The sequence below is a fragment of the Pyxicephalus adspersus genome, chromosome 3, assembly GCF_032062135.1.
Source record: "Pyxicephalus adspersus chromosome 3, UCB_Pads_2.0, whole genome shotgun sequence".
In the NCBI taxonomy this organism is placed as follows: Eukaryota; Metazoa; Chordata; class Amphibia; order Anura; family Pyxicephalidae; genus Pyxicephalus; species Pyxicephalus adspersus.
The window spans coordinates 149,501,582-149,528,609 of record NC_092860.1 but is presented as its reverse complement, the minus strand read 5'-3'; the positions used below and the strand labels follow the sequence as shown (position 1 = coordinate 149,528,609).

The window sequence follows — 27,028 nt, the reverse complement described above, 5'->3', positions numbered from 1 at the left end:
TTAGAAGCCTCCAGCTAATGTAACAGGATGATACGTTAGAAGCTGGAGGCTTCTAGGGTCATAGTTCAGTGTTTAATTTATTTCAAAGTAGGCCTACACATGCACACTTGTTGTAACAGGTAAAATTTAAAAAATATTAAAACTTTTAAAAGTTTATAAACTGTGTTATGTTTTGCGGCTCCAGACTATTTTTCTTTAGTGGTAGAGGAGGCAAAATGGCTCTTTTGATAGTAAAGGTTGCTGACCCCTGGCCTAGATCTATAGAAAAAATAAATAAATGAAACTTACCTGATCGGAATCATTCCTATCATGATTAAAGGAAAAATCATCTTCATATATGGGAGAGGTGACATTCCAAAGCCACATAAGATGACTAGCTGGAGGACCTGCAGGCCAGTGAAGTAGTGAATCTTCCTCTGCGGGACTCGTCTGATGTAATGGGTCGGAGGGTACGCAGTCTGCAGAAAGAACACAAAACAAAAAATGGACAATATGTAGATGGTACAACAGAACTTGATATTAACAGACTGAATGAAGGTATAGTGCCATAAAAACATGAACATTATTAGGCCAACAGAAATCATTAATATCTAGGGTGTGTTTTGGAAAGCCATTGCGGGCCTCCATAGCTGCATGTACTGAAAAGTCGTTCAATCTCTAAATCACATTAGGGACCCTGAGGGGTCTAATATTGTGCATGGTGTTAAGACCGTCCAGTCTGGTCAAAAACTGTGCAAGCATCATTTTCTCCAGTGTATTGAAAAATGCTACTTTTAATATTGAGTTGTTTAGCGTTGTGGTGTTCTGCAACATTGGAAGGGTATGCTGGGGTTCTATCCAAAATAAATAGCAATGCATTGGCCCAGCATCTGCAATTGGTGTAAACTGGCCCTAAAAATCAGGTTCCAGGTGGTTCCTAACAGCTTAGAAACTTAAAACACTAATGCCTAGAAAGAGATCTGTATAGCATACATATAATACCACTGTGCAGCTAATATTATAGTTTGACATGCAACAAATAAAATCATCAGTGATTCATTATTGAATTTCACATGTAGTTATATCTAAGTTTGACCAATAAGGCTGGCTGCGTAGAGGTTAAGAAGCGATGTATGCTCCCTCCCTCACACACTTACAGAGATTAGGGGAGTTAAAGCCTTTCTCTAATAACCTGGCGGCCCAGCATGAGATAAATGAGCAATTAGTAAGCCTCATTTTACCTCTGGACATTTATGCTGATGCAGCACTGTTGCAGTCCATGGAATGGCTTTCTTAACAATTTCTGGCAGATCGGAGACTTCATATGGTCTATGCCAACTTGTACTGGCACTTAGCATCCCTAGGCAAGCCTACACCAGTGTGGTGTTACCAGTGTGCATAGAAATCAAACTATTTCATTTAAATTTCTATACTCCATTGAGATAATCCTAAATTGTTGTTGCATTATATGCAGTCCTTTTTTTGCTTATACTGCAAGATGAATGCAGTGTACAGCCTGTCTCTACCCCGGCACTGCCAAGAATAGCTCTGGATGCAGGAGACATCATGGCAACCCAATGGCTTGGGAAGATCGTTGTGAACTCTGAAGAGTCATAAGTGTGGTTGGTGGTTTTGAAGGACAGAACAGTGGAGGATTGTGGAGCTGTCGTGGAGCTACTGGGTGAGCAAAATTAAATAGGCCGAATAAGTTCACTATTAATGGAAAAAGCTCTGCACCCACCAACTCTGTTTGTTCTGCTTTACTTGTGCCAGATATGTTTGCTGTAGTTTCCCTTCATGGTGACATCTGCATCATCAAGTTTCTTGTTCTGATGTCAGAACAGGAAATGAGTCAAATTCCTGTTCACTATTTAATGTACAGCGCTGCGTAATTTGTTGGCGCTATATACATCCTGTTTAATAATAATAATAATATTAATGATAATAATAATAATGGATGGCCTGAATATATGCATCTGAAATTCCCACTGCAGTTCACGCGCTGTTTCAGGGCAAGGATTCACTTGACACTATTGATCTGCCACTGCGAAAAGCAGCATCTGATTGCAATAAATGTTGACATTTATATTAGCCATTTGTTTTTGCTGCCTGGGGTCTGTGTTTAATTCAGCAGAATTTGGAAGAACTAAGACATTTTGTAAGCAGAGAGTTAACCCAGAGAACCATATAGGGAGGACAGTGCTATCAAATAAGATTTATGACTACAGAGACCCATGTGACTTCCCTTCTTGAGGACAGGAACTGGAAGAGAGCCAGATAGTGACACAGCAAAATGTACGAAGGATTCCAGGGTAGCGGCAGCCAGGAAACTCCATACAGCTCTGACATTCTGATTACACAGCAGCTTTAAGGCAATCAATACTATTCTTAATGGATTAAAGCTGAACTCCTAGCGAGCAGCTAAGTTTGTCATTAAAATACTAACTCTATTATACCCATCACATATTTCTAATGCTGTTTTATTCAGTTTTGTTTTCCAAGCCAATAAAGGGAAACTCTTGGGACTGTTGGCCTCCTCTTTAGCAGAACAGCTTGGTCAAAAACACTGATCATGGCTCACCTATCATTGCTGATTGGAAATAGTGGGATCAGAAGCACATTGATGAGGTTGTCAGTTTTGCCCCTATTCATTTTAACATGTCATTGGTTGGGCCAGATTTTCTAAACTGCATGATTATTCCACCCAGGAAGCAGCGGAAAGGCCATGTCAAGGGACTCAATGATTTAAGATCATTGCCCTTTAAAGGCTATACAGCCCAATTTATGTGACTAACGAGTGACTTGCTGTTTTCAGGAAAGGACTGGAAACAGAATTGGTGGTTCCAGTACAAAGACAATTGCGCCCTTCCAATCTTGTCCAATATCCAACTTTATATTACTAGATTGTAAGCTCTTCGGGGCAGGGTCCTCTCCTCCTGTGTCACTGTCTGTATTAGTCTGTCATTTGCAACCCCTATTTAATGTACAGAGCTGCGTAACATGTTGGCGCTATATAAATCCTGTTTATTAATAAAAATAATAATAATAATAAAACAGTGTGGCTTCGGGAGTCTGCTGTGAAGAATCTTTGTTGTGTCTGTACCAAGCCCTCTGCTCTTTGACAATTGGTAACTTGGTCTTCTCATGCAGCATCAGTTTCTGACAAATTCTTCAAAAAATCAAAGGGCAGTAATTCCCACGGACATAATATCCCATGGAAAGCCTCCCCAGAATGCTGTTAAAGCCACAAAGCATGGCCAACTGCAAAATGTAATTAATGTAATTAATAAACAGGATTTATATAGTGACAACATATTCTGCAGCACTGACCGATACAAACGTTGACACAGAAAGAGGAGAGGACCTTGCCACAAAGAGCTTACAATCTAGGAGGAGGGAGAAGGATCACACAAGAGGAGGGGGGATATGGAATGGTGGAGGTAGCGAGGGTTTTAAGAGACTGAAAAAGATGGCTAAGTGAAAAATATACCCATGGGTTTCCAATGAGATGTCCAGGATATTCATATAGATGGTCAAGCTCCACATACATTTGGTTGTATAATTTAGCTCTTCTATTAAAGATTAGGAATTGAATACTATATATTTTTTATTAAACCTAACATGAAGGAGTAACTATAAGATTTAAATGACTGATATAGCTCACAGGACATGATAAGCACTGATACAGTTTATAGAATGTGCAGAATGTACAGTGATACAATGTATACGTATCATGCTGTTCAGCACTAGGCAGTCATTGCTCTTTTCACCCAGACAGGAAGGTCACAGCTTTGTGATATACATCCAGCCATAACCAACAACCTGCTTATTAGACAATGGTGTCTTTGATGTGCACGGTGTGAATGATATACACAATGAGACCATTTCCTGGGGAAATTACTCGCTGGTTCCATACCTGCAGAACTTCCTGCCCACGTGCCGCCAGACACCTACCTGCTCTTTCAACAGTAGCGCCACCCGCTCGAAGAGCTGACTGCCGTCAATGGAGGTCAGGGCGATGTACAGGAAGAGCCCATAAAGGACTGGTTTGGGGATCCACTGTAGTGGAAGCGGCAGAAGGAAAAGGGAGAGGCCCACCAACACATTGGCCACAAGTGACGTCAATCGAGTCTCCTTCACGCTGACGATCCTGGGATAGACAAAGATAGGTAAGTTAGTGCCGAGAGACAAAAGATTTTCTAGAAATGCTGTTAGACAGTAGGCTGCAATGGCTGGCAATTTATAATCGCTCCAACTATTGTCAGAGAGTATTACTGAAGCACCGGACAGAACATGAGACAGGTAAGTACTGGGGAACTGCCTTACTAGTTTGTCTCTCACATTACGTGACAACACAGCAAAGTAGATGGTAGGGCTGCCAGAGCTTACCTGTCATATCACGTCCAGTAAAATTTTCCAATTTTTCCTGTGGCTCAGGCAAGTGTTGACACTACTCATCTGACACTTGTTATTTCAAAAGATTGTGGGATTAAAGCTGAAGTTTACTTATAATACATTTTAGATTTTGCCTTTCCTATACAACATGCTAATAAAATATTTAAATAAAACTGTTCCGTTTTAATTACATATCTTATTTTAGACTCATATCATTGCAGTTATGCTTCTCTATACAATGTAGACTGATGGGAGGGGTCAGCAGTTATTGTAGCAAGATTCCAACTGACATGTCGTTGGTTGGGCAAGTTTTTCTAAAGTGCCCTACCATTTCATCAGGCAGCAGCTAAAAGGACAAGGTAGGGGATTCATTGGTTGCCCTATTTTGCTAAAAATATGTCCAACTTGACATCACCCCCAAGCTTATACCGTATATTACTTTTAGGAGATCCACATGGAGTGGGACAGAGAAGGGTGGGTATGGGCAGAGTTTTGAAGTCCAGCAGGCAGGGCTGACAACCCTGATTGAGGTTTCAGTGCACTGTGTACTGTTTTGTCAGGAAATTAGGAGCGCACCAGCTGTGAGCTATGTATGTGGAGGGTTTATAACGAGAAAAGTTGAGAAAGGGTTTGCATTGCAACTTTAACCAAGTCTCTTGTTATTATTGGAGGATTCACATTTTTAACCCTTTGTTAGAACAGCCAGCTTTGGAATAAAATGCTTCTTGCACAGTCATTGCAGGATAACATCATCATATGGAAACAACCATAAGAAGTAAGGAACAGAAGTCGTTCTGTATGTTGGCGGTACAAGTATGAGCTTGTGTTTGTTTTCCTAGCAGCTCCGAGGGTAGAAATCAGCCAATTGGCTTTAAATCCTTCATTCCAGACAACACAATGGGAACATATCCCGTTCATGCTTGTCTGCCGCTTGCTTCACCCTAACAAGACCTTGCAAATCACACAATATCTCAGCTTCCAGATATAACAATTCCAGTCTTTCGTTACATGGTAAATGGCCAGGACTTTAAAGTTGGACAAAATGCATGTTCGTTACATAACACAGAGAGCCTTATAATACAGCTCCATGCTTGTACCTTGTTACACAAGAATTATGATCAGGATTACAAATAAATCTGTGAAAGAATAACAATTTAGTTTTGTCAGGATGCCATCTGTGTTTAATTCTTAGGAAGTTAGGGCTTTGCTCAGTGAAACAAGTTAGCTTGTTAGCCTCTCCCCATGCAGCAAATATCTATCCACCCAGCACTCTTGCATAGCTACTTTCCACCTCATAGAGTGAAAAGTCCCTAAGGCCAAAATCAAGGATTTCAAAACAATCAACCATGAACTACTTTACCAGCATAGATGGCAGATCTTGCCTTCCTTGAACCATAGCTACCCCCTCCCAGACAAAACACCCATAGCGGACACTCTTTTTCGACCAGCGCCCTGACAAGACCTTGGTGCCTCCCAGAAAGAAAACATTAATGGAGTCCCCAAACTTACGTCTCATAGATGTGCCCATGCTCCACTCTTTCTTCCACATAGGCCAGCGCTCGAACATGCATTGGGGAGTGTGGAAATGCAGCGTGGATCCAGGGTAAACCAAAAACAGACAGTCCTGTGTTTATGAGCGCCACAAGGAGGAGATCCCAGTGATACGCTGTGCCCTTCACCAACCTGTAAAGAAGAAAGAGCAGATCTGTCAATAAAAAGTGAACCACTTACATCAAATATTTTTATGGGGTCAACAAATAATGCTTTACACCCCTACACATTTCTATGCAAACTTCTGCATTAGGAAAAGGATTCTTGTTTTGCATGCATGTCACAATACATGTTTAAGTTAGCTGTCTGAGGCAAAGTAATTAATCTCTAGCAGGTTTCTATTCTACTATCCAAAAGTGTTAAATTAATACATTTGCTTAAAGCATACTATAGTTCCAAAATGGTGTAAAAATACACAGCTCATGTCTAATAACTCACCTGCATTATGCAATAGAAATGTTGTGATGTGATGAGTGATGTCTGTGTTCAATTCCCAAAAGCTTGCGCACACACACACACTCATTTCTAATATAAATAATGAGCCGCCCTGTAACCAGGGACCTACCTGTTCTCTGGGGCATTGGTAAGAGAAGCCACAATGTTCTGCTCTATAAAGAAGAGCATGGAAAGGAGGAATCCCAGGCCCATAGCACTGGTGATCGAGCCCATGGACAGAGATCCAATAGGAGCCAGAACAAACAGACTCTCCGTCTCAATGTAATTAAATTGGGCAACTTATATTATTCTGTAAAATAAATTTTCATGAAAAACAATGTACTGCTTTTAGACATAAAACCGGAAAGAAATGTACCGCTAGGGAGGTTAATACCTGATATGCAAAACCTCAGAATTAAAAGAAAGTGTTATGACTGTATGACTGCCATGGAATTTGACAATATCAGTGATCTACCTTGTATTCCGACCCATTAACTGGATCCAGAACAATCATACCAATTATAGAAACCAGAATAAAATTTAGATAACCAACTGTAACCAGTGTGCTGATTTCAGAGGTTCAGATTCAGGAGAGTTCACCGCGTTTTAGACAGAAGTGCAGAAGATAAATGTCACTGTGACATTTAAAGTAAAAAAAGAGCCGGCCATAACCAGAGTCAGGATAAATGCCAAATGTTCGCTGTATGACTTACTCATGTAAAAGGTGTGGGGCAGTCACATCACTTCATCCTTACAACAAATAACATTTTTTGGCCATTGATAACAGCGGTGCAATATTAATATCTCGTTTCTATTGAACTGCTGACGTCAGCACAGGATGGGGGGAATTCCTGGCTCTCCTACATAGCTCTTCCTGGGGTGGAAAGGTGGTTCCTTTTTTTTTTTTGCCAAAACGGTTTGACAAAGTTCCCATTCCTCCATTGTGTGAGGAGATGGCCAGGCTTCTACCAAATGTGGAAAGAAGAGACATCGTATAGAACTCTCCATTCCAAACATCTGCAGATATTGCGACAATTCCGCTTCCTGTTATTCGCCCAGAACAATGACAACAAGTAATGGGGTGTCTTCGAGGGATCATTTGCACCTGAGATGGTTTGGACACGATTGATAATCCACATCATTCCACGGCTGTGCGCCCGCAGTTTATTTCAGGTCGGCTTTTATGAGGCTGGGAAAGTCGTGAAACCATGCTGAACAATATTCAAGGTTCACAAATCAAGACCCTAAAGGCTTTGCACAACTGTTGTCTATCTTATATAAAAACTGCTGACATTGTAGAACACATTGGACTGTCTGAAATGAAAAAATAAAAGCACAAAACACAGGCAGAGTTTTCTATACAGAAGAGGAAACCCGGACTATGTTACCCCTACCTAATCTATAGACAATGTCCTTCACCATTGCATCCTCTGAACCATAGTGGGTAAAACCACATCTATGAAGTATGGTTCACTAAGTTCTAACAAGACCTTACATCCTGAAAATCTAAGTTCAGCTAGGTTATGTTGTCATCTATTATAGCTGTGATGCTCCTGGAGATACAGCCATGTAATAAGCATGCAGTAACCAAAGCCAGGGTATTGACAGAGCTCCTGATTTTCATACTTAACTCCAAAGTAATGAGACCAGGACATCAACAAGGGAGCTGCCATACAATAGAAACTTTTTAGAAACCAGAAATGGTAGGCTCCTTTTATTTTATATTGCTTTGATAAACACTATTTATTACTGTTTAAATAGAATCCTGAAACTTTGGCACAGCAAACAAATACAGCCTTGCCCTTCTCAAAATAGATATGTACTCAGAGAGATATTGTAGTAGAAACTTCCATTTCCCAAATCTTAACTTCACTTTTTTTTGTAGTTAATGTGCAGGTCACCTAACTATAGCCCAGTGCACACAGGAACAAAACTAACATATCCCATTCTCTTTCTCTACAATTTAAGTTTGTGCACCTTAACCAGTAAAAAGAAATGTGAAAGCAAGGGGAAGCATTGTGTCAATGCAAACAATTTCCTGTGTCAAGTGTTGGAATCTATTTTTCTACTGCTGTGATAGGAAATGTATGCATTCTTCTGACAACATTCTTTGCACTCCTTTTTTCAAATCTTCTGAGGCAGAAGGTCTGATCACATCAGGGCCCAGGGAGGGGAGCAGGTGGATTTGAAGCAGTTGTCTTCCAGGTAAAGAAAGCTCCCGACACTTGCAGAACAGCGGGATAATAAAAAGTACACATAAACACAGAGATCAACTTTATCCATGTTATGGACATGAGATCTGCGGGTCTCAGAATAGTTTTCACAGCCCTTCTCCCCTTGGCTATTTACAAGGAGTGCCGAGTAGAAAACTATGGTATTTAAAATGATCTGGGTATTAGCTACATGCTCTGGAGAATTAATATTTATTTATACATCTATTCTGTGTCTGGGGTCCTGCTTTCATCTCATTGGTTTCAGTTTAGCAGTACTGTCCATTGATTTCTTCGGGTTTTAGCCTGTCTGAGTCTCCGGCACACAAAAGGAGCGGGTTTTAGCCTGTCCGAGTCTCCGGCACTCAAAAGGAGCATGGCAGTAAATTCCAAACTGACAGAACACTAGCTGTTATCACTTACCCATCTTCCTGTCACCAACAACTGCCTTATGCTCGACCTTTCTTTATCTAGAGTGATACTTATAGTTTAACTAGTTTCCAGAAAAAATGGAATATTATTTGAAGCTTTCATTTACGTTGGTCACAGATGACGATCAAATTAAATAGCGTCAGGGAGTCGATCCGTCGGGACATCAAAAGCAACATAAAAAGGCATTTTAATCCCCTTTAATTGTGACGCTAATGTGTTGTCCCCATGACACGGATACACTGAGCCAAACACTGTTATGTCAACAAATACAAAAGGTTTACAGAGAGAGACTTACTGCGAATATCCTGGAAGAAATACGACCCCACCACTGAGAAGGTCAGCACAGATATAGGCAGCGCACAATCCGACAGCATCTCGCGCACTCTGGAGTGCAGGTAAGGACTGAAATATAGAAGAAAGAGGTTAATTTTCTACAAGATACAATATTTTTTTGCATTAGTCAAGAAGCATGAAAAAATAACTTGTTAAAAACTATTGATAAGAATTTAAAATAAACTTGTCAAGAGGGAAACTCCTTTCTCTTGCTCCCTGCCAATCTCCTTTCCTTAGGAGCACACTCTCTCCTTTCTTTTGCTCCTTGCCGTGATTTTTGTTCTTAGGAGCACAGAAAAGAAAGGCCTCTGCAATTTCTGGGTCATTTTAGTCTGTGATTACACAGGGCCCGTTCTGTGCGACAGCTCTGGGTCAAGCAACAAGGATAGTGTAAGGCTATGTACACATGTAGGATTTTGGTGACAGGTGAATTAGCATTGATCAAACAGTGCCTGTTCTTTAGAGAGGGGAGGGGGTAGGACAAGCAAGCAGAAACCCGCTGTGCACTCGTTCTTTGATGAACACTGGACAACCACTGTACATGTTTTGGATTTTTTCCCCAAGTCAAGCATGACAGTTATCAAACTTACACGCCGACTAAGGCGTTGTACACACGAGAAATGATTCTCGTCCGATAATTGCCTCAGGCCTAATATCGGATGAGAATCTGGTGTGTGCACAGCGCTTGTCGTTCATGGATCCGTCCTGGCAAAAGGGGGAGAGCACAGCGGGGTGCCAGTCCATTGTTTTCCCCTCTTCATAAAGCAGAACAACGTTGTATGTACAGCATTTCTTCATGCATCGTTCAATCTTTTGTCATTAAAAAGGATCAGGAAATAATAAGGTGGACTCATTTCATTAAAAACTTAACACTTAGTTTTCATTGGAGGGGGGACAGATCATCCCCCTTTAAAATGCACAATAAAGGAGGAAAATGTGGCTGTGTTTTCATCTCACCTCTTCTTGAACTGGTAGAGAGTGTGACCCAGCCAGAGAGTCCCAAACATCAACATGAGACTGAGGACGGCAGACTCCTTTCCGTGCTGGGCGTCATCGTGATCCAGGCTGTCGTTGTGCAGAATGGAGGTATTAAAGGTAGAGTTATAGAGAATATCTGACACCAGACTTGTGTTCGGCGTGGTCTCATAGGATGCTTTATGATCATGGAGATAGGAGTCAGGGGCTTCCAAATAATACTTTTTAAAAACTGCAAGACAGGAAAAAGAAACAAGAATCCTAAGTATTGTTCCTAAAATTAGCAAAAATAAAACATTGGAGGGTTGAAAACAGAACACTGACAAGAAAGTCATGATTTTTAGTTGACAATTGTGGACAAAAGTGTTGGGCACACATTTAGGATAAAAACTGCCCTTCAAGGCAACACAGATATAAATAAACCCTGTAAGATTTAGGCAATTGCAAGGTAATCTTCCAATAGGCTGCAACGTACATCAGTGTTTCGGTTATCTACACCAGGGGTAGAACCACCAATGTGTCAAAGCTCTAAAGCACATTGCCAAACAATTAGAATTGTGGATACAAGTGAATGATAATTGATTAGAGCAACCCCTTCAGGCTCCAGTGTATTTTGGGGTGAAAATCTTTACCAGATCCAAAGAATGTTGCTATATAGAAGGTGGTAAATATAAAGGTAAATTCTCTAAACCTCCTGATAAAGTGAATTGCCACGAACGGCGTTGAGATAGAGAACATTAGGCAATCCATACGTTCAAATATATAGGATGAATTTCCTGTGATTTTAAATGTTCTTAACATAGAAAATAAAACGGTATTTTTAATGTTGATAGTGTAGATAACTGTATTTGTTTGTCAGCCTAAAAAGTCCCCTAAAGGGTTTTGTTTGACTTAGCGTAATAAATGTCCATCAGAGATTTTGTATCATCTAGCTCTTCTTCTTCACCTTTTCCTCACTGGAGCCGGTACCCCAGGGAGTATTATACAATTTATATAGGGCCCGGTGTCAGAAGCCTTAGAAAAAAAAAGCAGTTTATGGGATCATCACTCAACAGGGTTACAGGTGACCCGACCGAGTGCCTATGTATTGCCTACGCTCTCCATATACTGGAAACAGGATGTTTCTCGTGCTTCTTCCTTTGATCTTTTGCAGAATGTTGAAAAGCCAGGAAGGTTTATTTGTTCTCTGTCGGAAATGTCAGTAAGTAGAGCGGAGGAGAACAGGTGTTCTAGAGCACTGAGCCCGTGTCGTGCGTAGTGACCTCTCACGCTGGCTGGATCCAGATGTTTCAATAGAGTTTCCTGAGAGCCGCAGCTGTCCCTCGTCACCCATGAGACACAGGAGGCCGAGATGTGCTAACCGGTGTGGAAACGTCTGACCTACGGTGTCATCCACGCAGAAGCAAACATCTCCTATTTTGTGCTGTGCACTGCAGGCAAATCTGAATGCCGGTCTAGATCAGGTGAACACGCAGAGTTAAACAAAGCCATTTCACATCATGTCATTTGTTTTACGTTTAATGGCCTCTAAATCACAGGATGATGAAAGCTTTGCTGGGCAAAATATAAGAATCAATTCCTGCAGATTTTTCTAGAATAGTTCACCCTTTACTATAACCCGTCCTGCAAAGGTTATGGATAGACTGAGTGAGCTCAGAAAGCTGCAAAGTATGCTAAGGCAAAAAGACACAAATACTTTGGAATAGTGTAATCAGTGTAATCTATGTTTGTTGAGATTGGCTTTTAAGAATTCAAAGAGAATTCAAAGAGAATTTTTTAAATCAAGTTGTTGTAGACAAATGTTTTCTCATTCTCCAATCCTGGACAACCCAGCCTTCTTTTTGTTGCAACATAGCTGCCTCTTCGTCAAGTTGCATAAAACTTAGACACCTAATAAATGCGGCAAAAATGATGTATTCCATTGAACTGGAAGTCGCCCTCCTGTCCCTCCATATATGGCACAGTGGTTTTATGTTGTTAATGAGATCATGCTCATACCAAGATGAAATGTTTGAGCGTACATTGTTTTATTGGAAGGAATTTGTTGAATCCCCTCAGTATGGGAGACATCTATAATGTATGACTTGTGTGCTTTTTAGTTCATGTCTGGCTAAAAGGAGATGCTCTGTACCTTGCCTTCTTGCATACCGGAGATTGCATTGTGTCCTGAAGTGTACTAACACATTTTTCTGAAAAGTTTATGCGGCAATATTAGTGCGTTAAATATGTTAAGTCTTAATGTAGTCACAACTTTTTCCTGATGTATCTATTCCTGATGTAGTATTAGGTAAATTAATTTGTATGGTTAATGACCCCATTTACAATGTAAAATGCTAATAAAAATAAAGAATGTTATAAAATAAATAAATACATATATAGATAGATCGTTCCCCTTTAAAAAACATATTTAGGGCTATTCATATTAGGATCACATTTTAGTCAATAACCTGACCTGCACTACAGAGTAGAAAACCAATGTCCAAGTCCTTCAACACGACTTATAAACAGACTTTCTAATAAAAGGTCGCACACAGCTTATGGGAAATTTTGTAGCTGTGTAAATAGCAAGCAGGCAAAACAGAACAAGGATAGAAAGTAGAAACTCAGCAACAGCTCATGTGACCCAAACGGCGCCTGTCACCTCCTCATAAAATATCAGCCGAGAAATGTTCTTTCCAACGCAGTTCTCACTTCTAGTACATCCCAAATATGACACCAAGATCATCCCAGATTAAAATCCCCCATTTATAAATAGTGATTATCTCTGACTATTAATACTGCTGTCTATCATTAGGCTGGTGTGCCATGGTGTAGATATCAAAGGGGACATGATGACCAGGATACAAAGGAAAAGTCACTTACTTTTTATAATCCCTTTAAGTGCATCCAGCACAAATGTTATGGATATAAAAAGTGCTATGATTTCCTCCGTGGACCTGAAAAGAAAGAAACACAAAATTATACAAAATACAAAAACGGAGAAAGAAGTTTGGACTTTAATGTCCAGGTATGTTTCTGTTCAATCTATGCTGATGAAAAATACTAAGGTTTCCCAAAACATTTTCATTCAGACTTTTATTTTGTACATCTAAACGGATTGAGATCCAAACATCTTACATACCATATTATGAAACTCTAAACCCACATCAATACAAACCACAATTTCTGACCGGTAGGTACTTCCTTTTCTTATCGACCTTGAAAAGGAAAAAAGTCAGCTTAAAGTGACAATCTTCTAGAACATAAAGACAGAGCCTGGGAAGGGAGCTGAGTGTAATAACTTTATTTGGATTACTTGTTTGATCGTAAATGTAAGAAACGGGTTCTCCAGACAGCCTACAGAGTTTGTTTTAAAACTCATTTAATGCTTGTAAAGAATATACAAGAACTCCTCTGTCTGCAAGCAAAGCAAGGTTTTACTTTAACTACCTTTATAGTAGCACAACTATTATAAACCAAAGAAATGTTTACATTAAAAAAACAACAACTTAGTTTTACTGTAAATAGGAGTCAAGATTTTTATCTATGAATGTGTCCTGTTTTCAACAGTATTTAAAGGGAATGTTTTACGTTTTTTTTTTTTTCATTTTTCACATTTCAATTCTGAGCATTTGATTGGGTCATTATCTTGGGGTTAATAAGAATTTTTTTTATATTAGGAATAATTAAAATTAGGAACAAAACTATCTTTATTGTTTGTTTCTTTATGTTATGTCATATGCTTATTTCATTCATATGAGAATATATATATATACACATACATAAATACATACACAGGACCCCCTTCACTTTTAATTTTGTTATGTTGCAGCCTGATGCTAAATTCTTTTTCAGCAAAACCCAACACACAGAAAAGAGGACACAAAAGTGGCTTGAGGACAACTATGGGAATGTCCTAGCATGGCCCGGCCAGAGCTCCGACTCGAACCCTATCAAACATCTCTAGTAAGACCTGTAAATCGCTGTCCACAAACAGTCACCATCTAACCCGACTGAGCTTGACAAGATGTGCAAAGAAGAATAGAAGAAATCCACAAATCCAGATGTGCACAGCTTGTTGCATCATACTAATAATATTATTTAGTATTTATAATAATATAAATATTTCTCTCCTGACTCCCTTAGTAAATATTAGTACATTATTATTATACGGTATTTATATAGTGCTGACATATTACACGGTGCTGTACAAAGTCCACAGTCATGTCACTAACTGTCCCTCAAAGCGGCTCACGATCTAATGTCCCTACCATAGTCATATGTCTTTTAATACAGTCCAAGTTGAATTTTGGGGAAGCCAATTAATTTATTTAACTGCATGTTTTTGGAATGTGGAATGAAACCAGAGTACCCGGAGGAAACCCCACACAAACACGGCGAGAACCTGCAAACTCCGTGCAGATAGTGCCACGCCTGCGATTTCAACCCGGTGCAGCTAAGGCCACTGTGCTAACCACTGAGCCACCAAAAAGTCCCCAAAAAACTTGAGGTTGTAATTGCCTAGTAAAAGGTCTTAATATTTATTTAAATTTGATATATTTTTTTTTACTTTTTATTAATTCAAAAAAATTGTCCAAAATTCTGTTTTCACTTTGTGAATATGAGGTATAGAGTGTAGATTCATGTGGAAAAAAAAAGAATTTAAATGATTGTAGCATCAGGCTGCAACATAACTGAATTTAAAAATAAAGGGGGTCTGAATACTTTCTGAAGCCGCTGTGTGTCTATAGATAAGTAAAAATACAAATAATTAATAACTTGTATTTACTTAATGGCAAACTACCTCCAAGTGTCCTTTTACACAGTGACTGTTTAATACATGCATGTGCTCGCCAAGTTAATTAGGGCTGGAGCGGGTATGCCGGACAAGAATTCTTGAAGAGTCTATAACAATCTCAAGTCTCATATTCACGCCGCTGAGGCTTAGGTGACGTCTGACACATTTGGATCATGCTTCAGCACAACTGACCCCAAGCAAAGAAGTGCAACGCTTTCAGGCGTGGATCTGGTAATGTCAAACAGCTTGGTGAACAGGTGTGCAGCTCCAGGATAATTATTGTATAATAATTATATGAACATTGTGTAAATAGATTTACCTCTTGAACAGCTTCATCAGCAGGCTACAGTTGAAGAGAGAATATAAGATGAGGAAGCAGCTGTTCCACAGACCCGTCCAAGCATAGAAAGCCTTAAAGTCCAGCTGGTAGTCGTCACAGATTCCTCGGATAACTGTTATTAGAAGACAGGAGAGGTCACACTTTGTCCGTGATCAAAAGCACGCATATTTATATAATAAGCATTTCACAATCTACAAAAGAAAACTGCCTACCTATTACATGCCAAACGAAGCCAAAATAACATTTCACTTTTGGTCAAATCATCTTCCAGTCTCTTATATCTCATACAGTGTTTCTCAAATTTTTACCATATGGGGACCCTTGTAATAACTTTCAGGTCTTAGGGAACCCCTGATAATTACTATATACACAGCTCACAGTATATTATTGTGGTGGTCTTTAGGAAATATTTATATCTTATATTGCTGGCCATGGGGAATAATGTCACCCTTACAGACGGCCAAAAAGATCATTGGTGTCAATTAAACTGACCTGAGAGTCGCAAACTGCTCAAGGAACTCCTAGCAATCTCTGGAGGAACCCTGGTTGAGAAACACTGATCTAGAGGAACCTAATAAAAATATATTCACTATACCCAGTCTCCATTCTCTCCATAATGAATATTTAGAAGGATTATGACCACAATCCTTTGATTTGGAATTGGCCCAGAAAAAAGTAGGCCTCCTCTCCAGGAGGGCAGGTTGTTAAATAGAAAAGGTTGGCAGACTTGCTACAGGAGGGGACAGCCTTACCTTGATGGTCCTATTTAGTAATCTGACATGAACCCCTCTGTCCCCCTTTGATAAACTTAGTCTGGCAGGCATCCCGTTGAAACATACAACTTTCCTTTTGTATACGTTTCTAAATGATGTACGCTCTATAGCAGTGCTCCCCAACCTTTCTGACAGCAGGGCCCGGTAACGTAGAATAGAAATTTGGCCCGGTATATGTACAGCTTACACTACTCCGCTATTCTCAGCAGCTCGGTCTCCTGTCAGCACACTAGCCGAGAATAGCAGAGTAGTGTAAGAGAGCTGATGTGCTGTCAGGTGGCAGAGAAGTGTTAAGTCTTACATACATTGCTCTGCCATTTTCAGCAGCTCCTGTGTAAGAGGTGGGAGGAAAGCCGCCTGCGCTCCCACTGGTTGTGCTTTTGCTTTGACACTGTCACTAGCTTCAGAGCAGTGTAGGAAAGGCCGTCTATGCTACCGCTGCCGGCACTCTTGCCTCCTGTCATTCGCGGCCCCAATTTACCAGCCAGGGACCAGCACCAGTCTGCATCCCGGGGGTTGGGGACCACTGCTCTATAGGAACACCTAGGTATACTGGGAGGCTCCTCTGGGCAGGTCTTTTTCGGATACCCAATGGAAAGATGCATGTCATTGCATCCAGGAAACTTATGGTGGTGGTACGCCACACCAGACAAGGTTCATAGATGTCTGGGAACAACAGAGATACAATGATCCACAAATGGTGGGAGTGTCCCACAATTCAGCTTTACTGGAAAGAAGTGCTTGATATGGGGCAAAAATCCTAGGATTCCCATTAGTGGCTACCCCAGAAGCATGTCTATTGCACTTTTCTAAAATGTAATTGAAACCATATAAAGCATCACTAACCAAATCTCTAATTCCTAGGTTTTGGAAATCTACTACTGTGCCTCCCATCAAAATGTGGCTGCTTAAAATGCATGAGGTCTCCATTATGAAGGAAGCCCGGGCAGAAGACAAGAGTGGAGAACTTCCAACAAACCCAGACAGTGTGGGATTATTTTTGAAGAGTTGGATTTGTACAAATAACCCACATCAGGAAACAAAGAACAATGTGTGGTTCTAGATGTATATCCACCTTGCAGATAATAATGGTAGACCAACCAACCCCCACCCCCTAATCTTTTGGTTTTAGCTCCTTTTATTTTTATTTTTATGTTTAAAATAATGTCTCACTAAGCTCTTGTTTTCCTTTTGTTGCGTGAATTGAATTTTTACAAAAACAACACATACAACGTAAAAGTTTGGCTACATACACACGTCAGATGATTCTAGTCCGATAATCATCTCAAAGCTGGTATCGGACGAGAATCTGGCGTGTGTACAGCACTCATCCGACGCCGTTCATGGATCCGTCACTGCAGATCCACGGACGATGAATGATCATAATACAAGTGAAGGTACTGTTTATTTTTGTTAATTATTCTTGCATTTTGATTTAGAACCTTCGGTTGGTTTTCCCAACAACTCAAGCAGGTGTAAGACAGGTAGAGTTCTCACTGTCACATGAGAGGTTTATTTTGAGAAGAATGGTTTGGTAACGTCAATCCAAGAGAACAGAGAACATCTTTATCTTGACAGTCTATCGCTGCTCAAATTCTCCTAACACATTCTCTCGTTCCACTATCTCTTCCAATTCCAGTCCTCGCTCTCAGAATGATTAGATGAAGCAGAGGCGCAGCTGGCGCTCTGATCAGAGGGGCAGAGTTGTAATGAAATGCTCCGCAGCCTCCTCTACATAGACAAATACGTTCACATTCTGTTCTGCTGCTGGAATTTAACTGCCACAGAATTAAACAAATTACTTTATGCACAAAAACACTTCTTTTACAGTAAATGTGTCACCAGGGAAATATGTTGGATGCCAAATTTGTCTTCCTTTCTAAAAAAATGCAAGTTCACTTGCAGCTGAGCTGTTTTAATACGTTCTGAGTCACTGACCTGGAACAGGTTTTTTTTAAGCTTTCCACATCGGTCTATACCTTAAAAAAAGTTTAAGCTGAAAAGGCACTTTAAGGCACAAATGAAAGTATGAAGTCAGGCAGACCCAGTACTAAAATCCTTAAATTTTGTTTTAAAAGGGATTTAAATATGACTACGAAGTCCAACAGTAACAATAGTTAGATCTTACTCAGCAATTTGTGCCGCAGGCCTGGCCAGGGATACCCCCTCCCTCCTCTGCAATATAAACATGTGTGTCTTGCAAAGAGAGGTGTGGCTGTTACTCAGCTCTGCCACTACAGAGCACCAGGGAAAATAAAAGTACTGCAGCATTTCTGCTAGGAGAAAAAAAAAAGTCTCATGACATATCCTAGCTAAAATTTCAATTTGTAAAGAGTGCAATGCCATAAAAATCCAAAGTATGTGTTATGACCTTTCATACATCAGAGCAGGAAGTTGGTTATTTGTATACATACCATTAATGTATAAAGCCAGGGGAGCCGTTGTCAATAACACAACCAGAGGCTGTCCAGAAAAGAGGGCGTAAATAACACCCCCAATACACTGTCCAACAATCGTCTTCTGCACATCTGTAACGAGAGTCAATGTTGTAAATGCCATTAAGGTCATCTAAACCTGTTTACAAAGTGTAAATAAATAAACTGATTTTTGCCAGAGCATGATCTCTCTGCGATAAATAATTGTTTACAAATACAATTTTTTTCACATAAAATATATAACTGGTCGGGAGTGCTTTTGAGTCTTTACATGCAAAAGAAAAAAAGGAATTTACTTTTAGAATGCACTAGAATTACATTCAGTGAAGATGGACATTTTGTGGAGCAAACTAACATTCATGAGAATGCAAACTATCCATGTACCAGAAATCAGTGACATCACTAAGAATGCAGCCTATTTATCTGAAACCAGTGACATAATTAATTATATAGCATATCCATGACCTAGAGATCAGATACATCACAGAGTCCGCAGCCTATGCATTCACTACAGACTAGTAACATCACCAATGATTCACCCAATTTATTCCCTGAAGTCCAGTAAAATCCTTCAGATAGAAGCCTATATTTTCACTACAGTCCAGAGATCTTCCTAACAATGCAGCCTACCCACTCACTACAGACCAGTGACATCACTGAGAATGCAGCCTATCCACTCACTACAAACCAGTGACATCACTGAGAATGCAGCCTATCCATTCATTAGAGACCCGTGACATCACTGAGAATGCAGTCTATCCAATCACTACAGACTGGTGACATCACTGAGAAGGGAGCCTATCCAATCACCAGAGACCAGTGACATCACTGAGAATGCAGCCTATCCATTCACTAGAGACCCGTGACATCACTGAGAATGCAGTCTATCCAATAACTACAGACCGGTGACATCACTGAGAATGCAGGCTTATCCAATCACCAGAGACCAGTGACATCACTGAGAATGCAGCCTATCCAATCACTAGAGACCAGTGACATCACTGAGAATGCAGCCTATCCAATCACTACAGACCAGTGATATCACTGACAATGCAGTCTATCCATTCACACATACCTGGTATATTAGGTAGGGGGTCTCATGAATATTAGGAAGGACCATGCAAAGACTGTTTTACTGCATGTGAGCACCATTATAGTTTAGCCAATTCATTTTTTTTAATGAACACCCTTTGTCCATCTAACGTACAGCCAGGACACCAAGACTTTGGAATGGATGATGACAAACATAATGGGATTGAAACAGATCTATCAAACATAGAACTCTAAAAGGAGGCTCTATGCCATCCATTGGGAGTGTTATCATTGTTGTGTTTTCATTGTTTTAGTTATATATGTGATGTACAGTGACGCAACCACAAAAAGACATAGCTGACACACATTACTGCACAATATATATAAGACATAGCACACTGTTCAATGTATGGAAAGAGGACCTGTCACTTTTGATGCATCTTCTTCTCGTAGAAGCATTAATGATTGGTTAAACTCTACTCAGCAGGAGATTTCATACAGCTTCTCTCCTCACTGGCCTGGTACTCCGGTCTCCTGGTCTCTACTGTTAAATGGAGTATATAAACCAATTTCAGGCAGAGAAGGAAGGTTTGGAAATTTAGCCTATTGTTTGCAAAAAGCACTGATGAAGAACAAAGATATATCAAAATTGACAGGTCTTCCAAAAATAAACCTAAATAAGTCCACCATATATGAGCAAGACATAGAAGTCTGGAGAATAAAATGTGAAATGAGAACATGTTTCCAGCAACAACCAACCAGATTACAACTATTAATTTCTTTGTGCGGCTTAAAATGAAATGAAAAACTTTATAGGTTGCTATGGTCACCAGTTCTATTGTTCCTCTCCTCTGGATTTATAAATGAAGCCCTTTGATTAAAAGTGGTTGGGTAAAGCGACTGCTATGCAGCTTCTAATACAATTTCAATCCCTGGACGGTCGGAAAATTTTGATATAAAAATGAAATGATAATAAAGCAATGTACGGTGCCCCAAAATGCAGTCACGTGGCTGGGAATTGAATTCACAAAATAATCACTTCTATAGACTGTAGAAGAGAGATATGAGCTATGAATAAAACTGCCTAAATTGACTTTACAGTACTGATATATATTAATATACAGCAATAGAAGCTATATATTCCAAAGTCAAATCCTCGTGTGTTTGAAGTTTTATAATAACACAAAAATGGGATCAACAGCTAGAACAATTTAAGAACATAATACACATTTAAATTCCCTGACCGGAGAGGATAAATGGCGTTTGCACTAAAGAAAATGGAAATTGGTTTCTGCTTGTGACCTTTACTTGCATACCGACCATAAATTTCTGCATGAAGACCCACCTACACCATATGGCACCTACAGATTTGGCCAAATATGTGAACAGCCCTGACAAATATTGGTACATCCAGTTAATAGTACTGCATACAAAGACATGTGAAACCATTGTACTAAAATTTTGGGAAGGTTTTATTTCTGTCCCAGGATGGTGTATGGCAAGCAAGAATGTGGTGGCCTGACCTCACCTCAAAAGAACAACATCGGATGTCAATTGCAAGCCAAGACTTACTTCAAAGTCTCGTTGAAAACCTTTACCGTCTTGGAATGGGATGCCCAACAAAGCCTACTAACCTCTGCTTATATACAGTATATTTGATATTGATAGGCAAATGGACTGTAGTCCATGAAGGCTGGATTGACCAGTAGAAAAACTTTGGATCCTATTGGTGTTCATCCATTACTAGGTAATAGAAGAGCAGGCTGTTGCACCTGAAAAGCATGATATGAGTGATTCCAAGTGATTCCAATCAAATAATCAGAGATCAACTTACTAGATAGTGGTTTCTGACCACATGACTGTCTGCCAAAAGTCTCCCAAAAATAAAGCCTATCATAGTAGCAAAATTGTTCCTGAACCTCTAAAAAAAAGGTGGCAGGCAAATTAGATTTTATTCCACCTAGAACAGGAAAATTAAAACTTGCTAATTGCAATAGACAAAACGTGTCTCTGGTTTGTATAATTTTGTATATTTTGAAATATCTTAAGCCAGGTAGGCATTGTATTTACAGTACAAATATTTGGCTCCTACATATCTTTGAAAAGCATTATTGACACATGTATGTATGTATGTACAGTACAACGACAAAAGTTTTGGACAACTGACCATTAAAACTAAACAAGCTTGTTGGGCAATCCATTTCAAAACTATTGGCATTAATATGGAGTCCCTCACACCTCTCCCCACTTCTATGCTTCACTATACTAATGATTTGCAAAACTAATGATTTCTTTACAGATTTGGCACAAGTCTGTCTGAATGATGCTAGAACAGAAAAGAAAATCTTCCCCGATCTTGATATCAAAGTCATAGGAGTATGCCATAGTCTAAAATGTCTTTGCATGCTGTGGCATTAACAGTACTCTTCACAGTACACCCCAGATCAATAATTTGAAACCAATTTATGGCAATATAGTAAGTGTGATGTTAGGTGTCTGCAAATTTTGCTCATATAATGTATTTTTTCTAGCTCCCTAAAATTCCCTGCTGACTCCTATAAATCACTGACTGGCTCCTGAAGTCTGTAATCATTTAACTACCTCTGTTTAGAATAGAGAATATATATGAACGATAAATCGTGAATTGAAATGAATATGAATGATGGATGGTGATGTACATTTTCCCCCCAGAATCCCATTCAACCCTTTGTCCCAGAAAGAAAAGTTGAACGCCGATCCCTCCAGCACTAAGAAATGGAAGGCTCCATGACTCCTTAATGATGGAGGGATCTGCACTGTTGGGGAAGAAGCAGCAGTGAGACTCACTCAACAACCTCAAGACCCGTGGCCAAGCAAACATTCATTTTTCATCTACAAATCCAAAAATATGGCTTCTCTGCTTGCCTGGATTTGAGACAACTTTGTAACAGTTCATGAACCTTACCATATGGTCTTAGTGACTTGGGCAGTTAATAGTTATCAAATACTGTAAGAATTCTTTTAGCAAGGTACTCAAATTATTGATGTCAACCTTAACAACGGTAAAGGCTACGCTATCCACTACCTGGACTAGGAAGGAGCGGCTCAGAACCCAGACAAGAAGTCAGCCGTAGGTTTATTTTTAGCAATGTTATTGCCAAAGAGGTTTGTTCAGCCACTAGTCTCATTGGCTGATAAGTAAGTAGCGCTGCTATCTTACGCCACTGCGCTGCTACCCACCTGGTTATCCTCTTCCAAGTTGATAGTTGCAAAACAAATGATCTTCAAAGAAAATCTTACCAATCACCCCTTTAGTGTTTTCATCATTCAAAGAGCCAAAGGCGATTGAGGGCAGCACGCATGCAAAGTACAAGAAAATCATAGTTGTGATGTACTTTCCGATGGCCTTGTTATTGCCGATAATACCTGTCGGGAACAAGAGATTAATATCGAGTGTGGTTAATGGGTCAAACAAGGATCACTGCTTCCCATGCATTGAAATAACATACTTAAAGTGAATTTAAAAGTTCTTACTAAGTGTTGGAATTCTTACAATGCACATTTTACTTTTACTATATGCCCATCTGATTCCATTTTCACTAGGTTACTAACTTATATTTCCAGGACTTTGGATTCATGCCTTGCAGTGCTCAACCCAGAAATTTTTTTAAGCCAGGTGGGAAGAAATTTTAGGTGGGTGGCAGCCCCTGTATTGTGACCAAACTCTTTGGTAAACACCCAAAAACAGCCGGGTGGGTGCTGAAAAGTGCAGGGTGGTGCGCCCAACTAAAAGTGCCTGAGGAGAACCCTGCCTTGTACACCTACATTCACCTTGTCCAATGTGAGGGCTCTTTTAGGCCACAGAGAAGTAAGAAAGAAACACTTTTATCAGTGAAGCTGAGTGATCCAGCAAACCTGGAATGGATCTGGTCCAAGATTCAAAACATTTGCTAGCAAATAACAAATGATGTTAAAGAAATCCGTTCCAGGTTTGCTGGATCACCCAGCTTTGCTGATGAAAGTGTATCCTTCCCAGCCTTGGAGAGCTTTAATAAATCAGGCCAATGCATTAGTTTGGATTACTCTATCATTCATGCAAGTCTGGCCGTGGGGAGTCGGGTTTACAGAGCACTCCGAAGAATGCACCTTTGGTGGTATTTGCACTTACAAAAGGTATCCAATGACTGACAATTTACATACGTACATATAATGATCATGTAACATTCTCCTAAAAATATAGGTGTCCGATGCTGCAAAATGGCACGCACATATCTAGTTGGTTCTAGTTTGGTACCACTATGAACCCTATTCCCATGATGCTGTGCTGATTCCCCTCTTTTCTTGAGACATTGAGTTGTAAGTTATTAGAATGTGGTAAAGGGGGCGGGCACAGATCCGGAGTGTCAAAATATCACATGCCGGAGAGCTGCCAATATCAAAATGTTCCTATGCATGTACTAAACCTGTTGCATCACTCCAGGTAGATTTATATTTCACCAAAAATACTTATTATAAAAAGGTACAAAGCCATTTTTTCTACCAGTCTGTCGCTATTCATTCTAGTATTCTATGGGGGACTCCTCCTACACTTATTAAACGGCAAAAAGCCAACCCATAACCAAATGGGCATTATGGATACTACTTGAGCCTATATCAGCCTAATAAAATAGGATAAAAAAAAAAGTAATAAGTCTTCAGAGTTGATACACTCACTTCTGTTTTGTTTGCAAAAATGACATTGGCCAGAAAGGAGTTCATCAGGGCTGACACAGGTAAAGTCATGAGAAGCACTTTGACAAGTTATGGCTCCAGGGCACATCCATCACTTAATGGCAGCTAAATGGACTGGCCAGAACTATACAAGTTCCTGAAAGCTTGTCAGGAAATAAAGAGCGCAACTCAATGTGCCTCTTATCTGGGGGATTTAAAGGGCTGAGGATAAATGGTGCTATTATCCAGTAAATGGATACAGGTACAGAGAAAACTGTGCCTTGGCTTATTACAGCCGTTCTGTCTGCATTTACAGCAGCGTGACCCATTTCTTATACACACAGTGCAAGACAATATACAGGAGACATGGAAAACTGGGTCAATTCATTATAGGCCCTGGAAAGCTACTTGTCTGACAGACCCTGCTGGTAAAGGGTTTTTTTTTTTTTTTTATAACTGATAGATCTACCTACCTTTTTCTTCTCAGCAGCAAACTATATATATTTTTTGTGAACAAGAAAAAACCATGAGCAGATTTATCTGCTCATTCCATTTGAGGTCTTTTGATTGGTGCTTTTTGTTTCTCTTCTACAAAGTTAGTCTATTAGTATTCTCAGACTAACTGAGAACAATAGACTATTTACATGGGTAATTTACTTTATCTCAGCAGTCCTCGAAGAGAGTAAGAATATGCAAATCTGTATAAAAAATCTAATGAAGAATGAAAATCAAGCAAGCAATATCGGTAGAGCATAAGCAGGGCTGTAAGGTGACTCTGATCTGTCTTTGGCCTGTCTCAGTGTGTTATGGCAATGGACCAGAAGAAATTAATAAAATTATTGGACTGGCAAGCTTTAATTTATTACATTTTTGTTCTTGGGTTTAGATATACCATACAAAGACATAATGGAACATGGCAACAACTTAATAATATATTCATACTCCTGTCAAATACTACTTCAGGGAAACTGAATCTAGTTCTGGGTCAGATATGCAACATGGCAGCTAGAAAACCACTGTTTACAGAATGGGAAGATAGCAAGAGCTGCTTCTTTTTCTATCTGAGGTTTCCCGAATGAGTGGCGGCTTTCACATTTTTATGGTTCACAGATAAAATTAAACTAGCCGCAGAGGTGGTGAGATACCAACGTTCACTGCGTGTAAGGTTGCACCCAATGCTTATGGCAGCACAGAGTAGAACAAAAAAAAAAAGCAAAAAGGTTGGAGGCCAGAGTTCATGAATAATCTACTTTAAAGGGAATCTAGCTGAAAGCAAAACTTTATATTGTATAAAAATAATTACAGATGCAATCTTTTCTTTCCCTATGGCTAACATAGTACCACGTACTGTGGGGCAGCATGGTGGCTCAGTGGTTAATATCCTGGCTTTAGGGACCTAACGTAGCAGTAGGTCCAAGGTTCAAATCTCTGTCAGGACTCTATGTGTGTCTCCCAGAGTTTGCGTAGGTTTTTTCCAGATACTCTGGTGCCTCTCACATTCCAAAAACATGCAGAGTTAGGTAGTTGGTTTCGCCCCAAATTGACCTTAGACTGTATTAAAGAGATATGACTATGGTTGGGACATTAAATTATGAGCCTCTTTAAGGGACAACTAGTGACATGACAATGGACTTTGTACAGCGCTGCCTAATCAGTCAGCGATATATAAATTCCGGCTAATAATAATGTACTAATATTTAATAAGTGAGTCAGAAGAGAAATATGGAAGCTGCCTTTTTTCTATGAGGTTCTAGATTGTCAACTACTTGTCCAAATTGTTCACGATCATCAACTATTAAAGGAAGGAAAAGCATGACAGTCGTGCAGCACCTAGGGGCAGCCAAGCTAAAAAAGTACATAGGTCACACAGAGGTGGGTATCTTACCGTCTGTGAAATCCAAAGGGTAGACTGGAAGTCTACGTGCAATGTCATCAAATATTCCCTTTCCCACATTGAGGAACTCGTGCAGCTGTAGAGAGGAAAGAAATGGCCGAATTTTAGTCAAGCTGTCATTGGAACCATAAGCACAGACACAGATAGGGGTTGCATGTCGATGATTAAGCTTTGTCAGCACTATAGATGTCTTGATATGACAACAGACACACAGGTAAAGCCATCCGTTATTGTGTTGTGGGCACATTCCCAGTCAGCTGATTGATCGGTGAAATGTCTGGGTGATTGTTAGCAATATGTGTAAACCCAGTTGCAGGTCACTGCTTTAGAAACATAACTGCCAACCTTTTCAACCTCCCTAGCAGTCTAATTCCGTCCAAATTTCCATGCAACAAGTAGTACATTTTTTTGCATGGAAATTTATTTTTCATTGTAGGCTGTAATTCCTAGGCATAACTCACCAAAATAAATTTGTTAGGTTTATTAATAAACTTTAAATAACAAAACACAAAAATCTGTTAAAAGAAAATAAAAAAATAGTGAAACATGTAATATAACTGTACCGTAGCATATATAATATAATTATATATATATATATTATATGAATATTTCTTTGTATTGTACTCAAAACAGCTATTTTGTATTGAATCCAATACAAAGTTATTTGAATTTATCGCCGATTCTCCTGGCCGCACCAACGCATGCACCGACGTCACCGGGAAACCCTGGAGATCGTTGCTGCATTCGCCGGCTGGAGATCGAGAAGGAAGGACACGTC

The 27,028-nt window shown here is 39.8% G+C and overlaps 1 protein-coding gene across 4 annotated transcripts in view; it reads right to left on the bottom strand.

Moving 5' to 3' along the window:
• Positions 1–27,028, bottom strand: part of SLC4A11 (solute carrier family 4 member 11) — a 118,500-nt gene that overhangs the window by 4,435 nt on the left and 87,037 nt on the right. For all 4 annotated transcript variants that reach the window (XM_072406662.1, XM_072406666.1, XM_072406665.1 and 1 more), the window contains 11 exons: positions 26,242–26,326; positions 22,947–23,072; positions 18,615–18,728; positions 15,407–15,539; positions 13,173–13,246; positions 10,293–10,542; positions 9,298–9,404; positions 6,491–6,659; positions 5,884–6,057; positions 3,934–4,129; positions 289–458 (listed from right to left, as the gene is read on the bottom strand). In XM_072406662.1, coding sequence (XP_072262763.1) covers positions 289–458; positions 3,934–4,129; positions 5,884–6,057; positions 6,491–6,659; positions 9,298–9,404; positions 10,293–10,542; positions 13,173–13,246; positions 15,407–15,539; positions 18,615–18,728; positions 22,947–23,072; positions 26,242–26,326 — 1,598 coding nt within the window. The remainder of the gene's footprint in view (positions 1–288; positions 459–3,933; positions 4,130–5,883; positions 6,058–6,490; positions 6,660–9,297; positions 9,405–10,292; positions 10,543–13,172; positions 13,247–15,406; positions 15,540–18,614; positions 18,729–22,946; positions 23,073–26,241; positions 26,327–27,028) is intronic.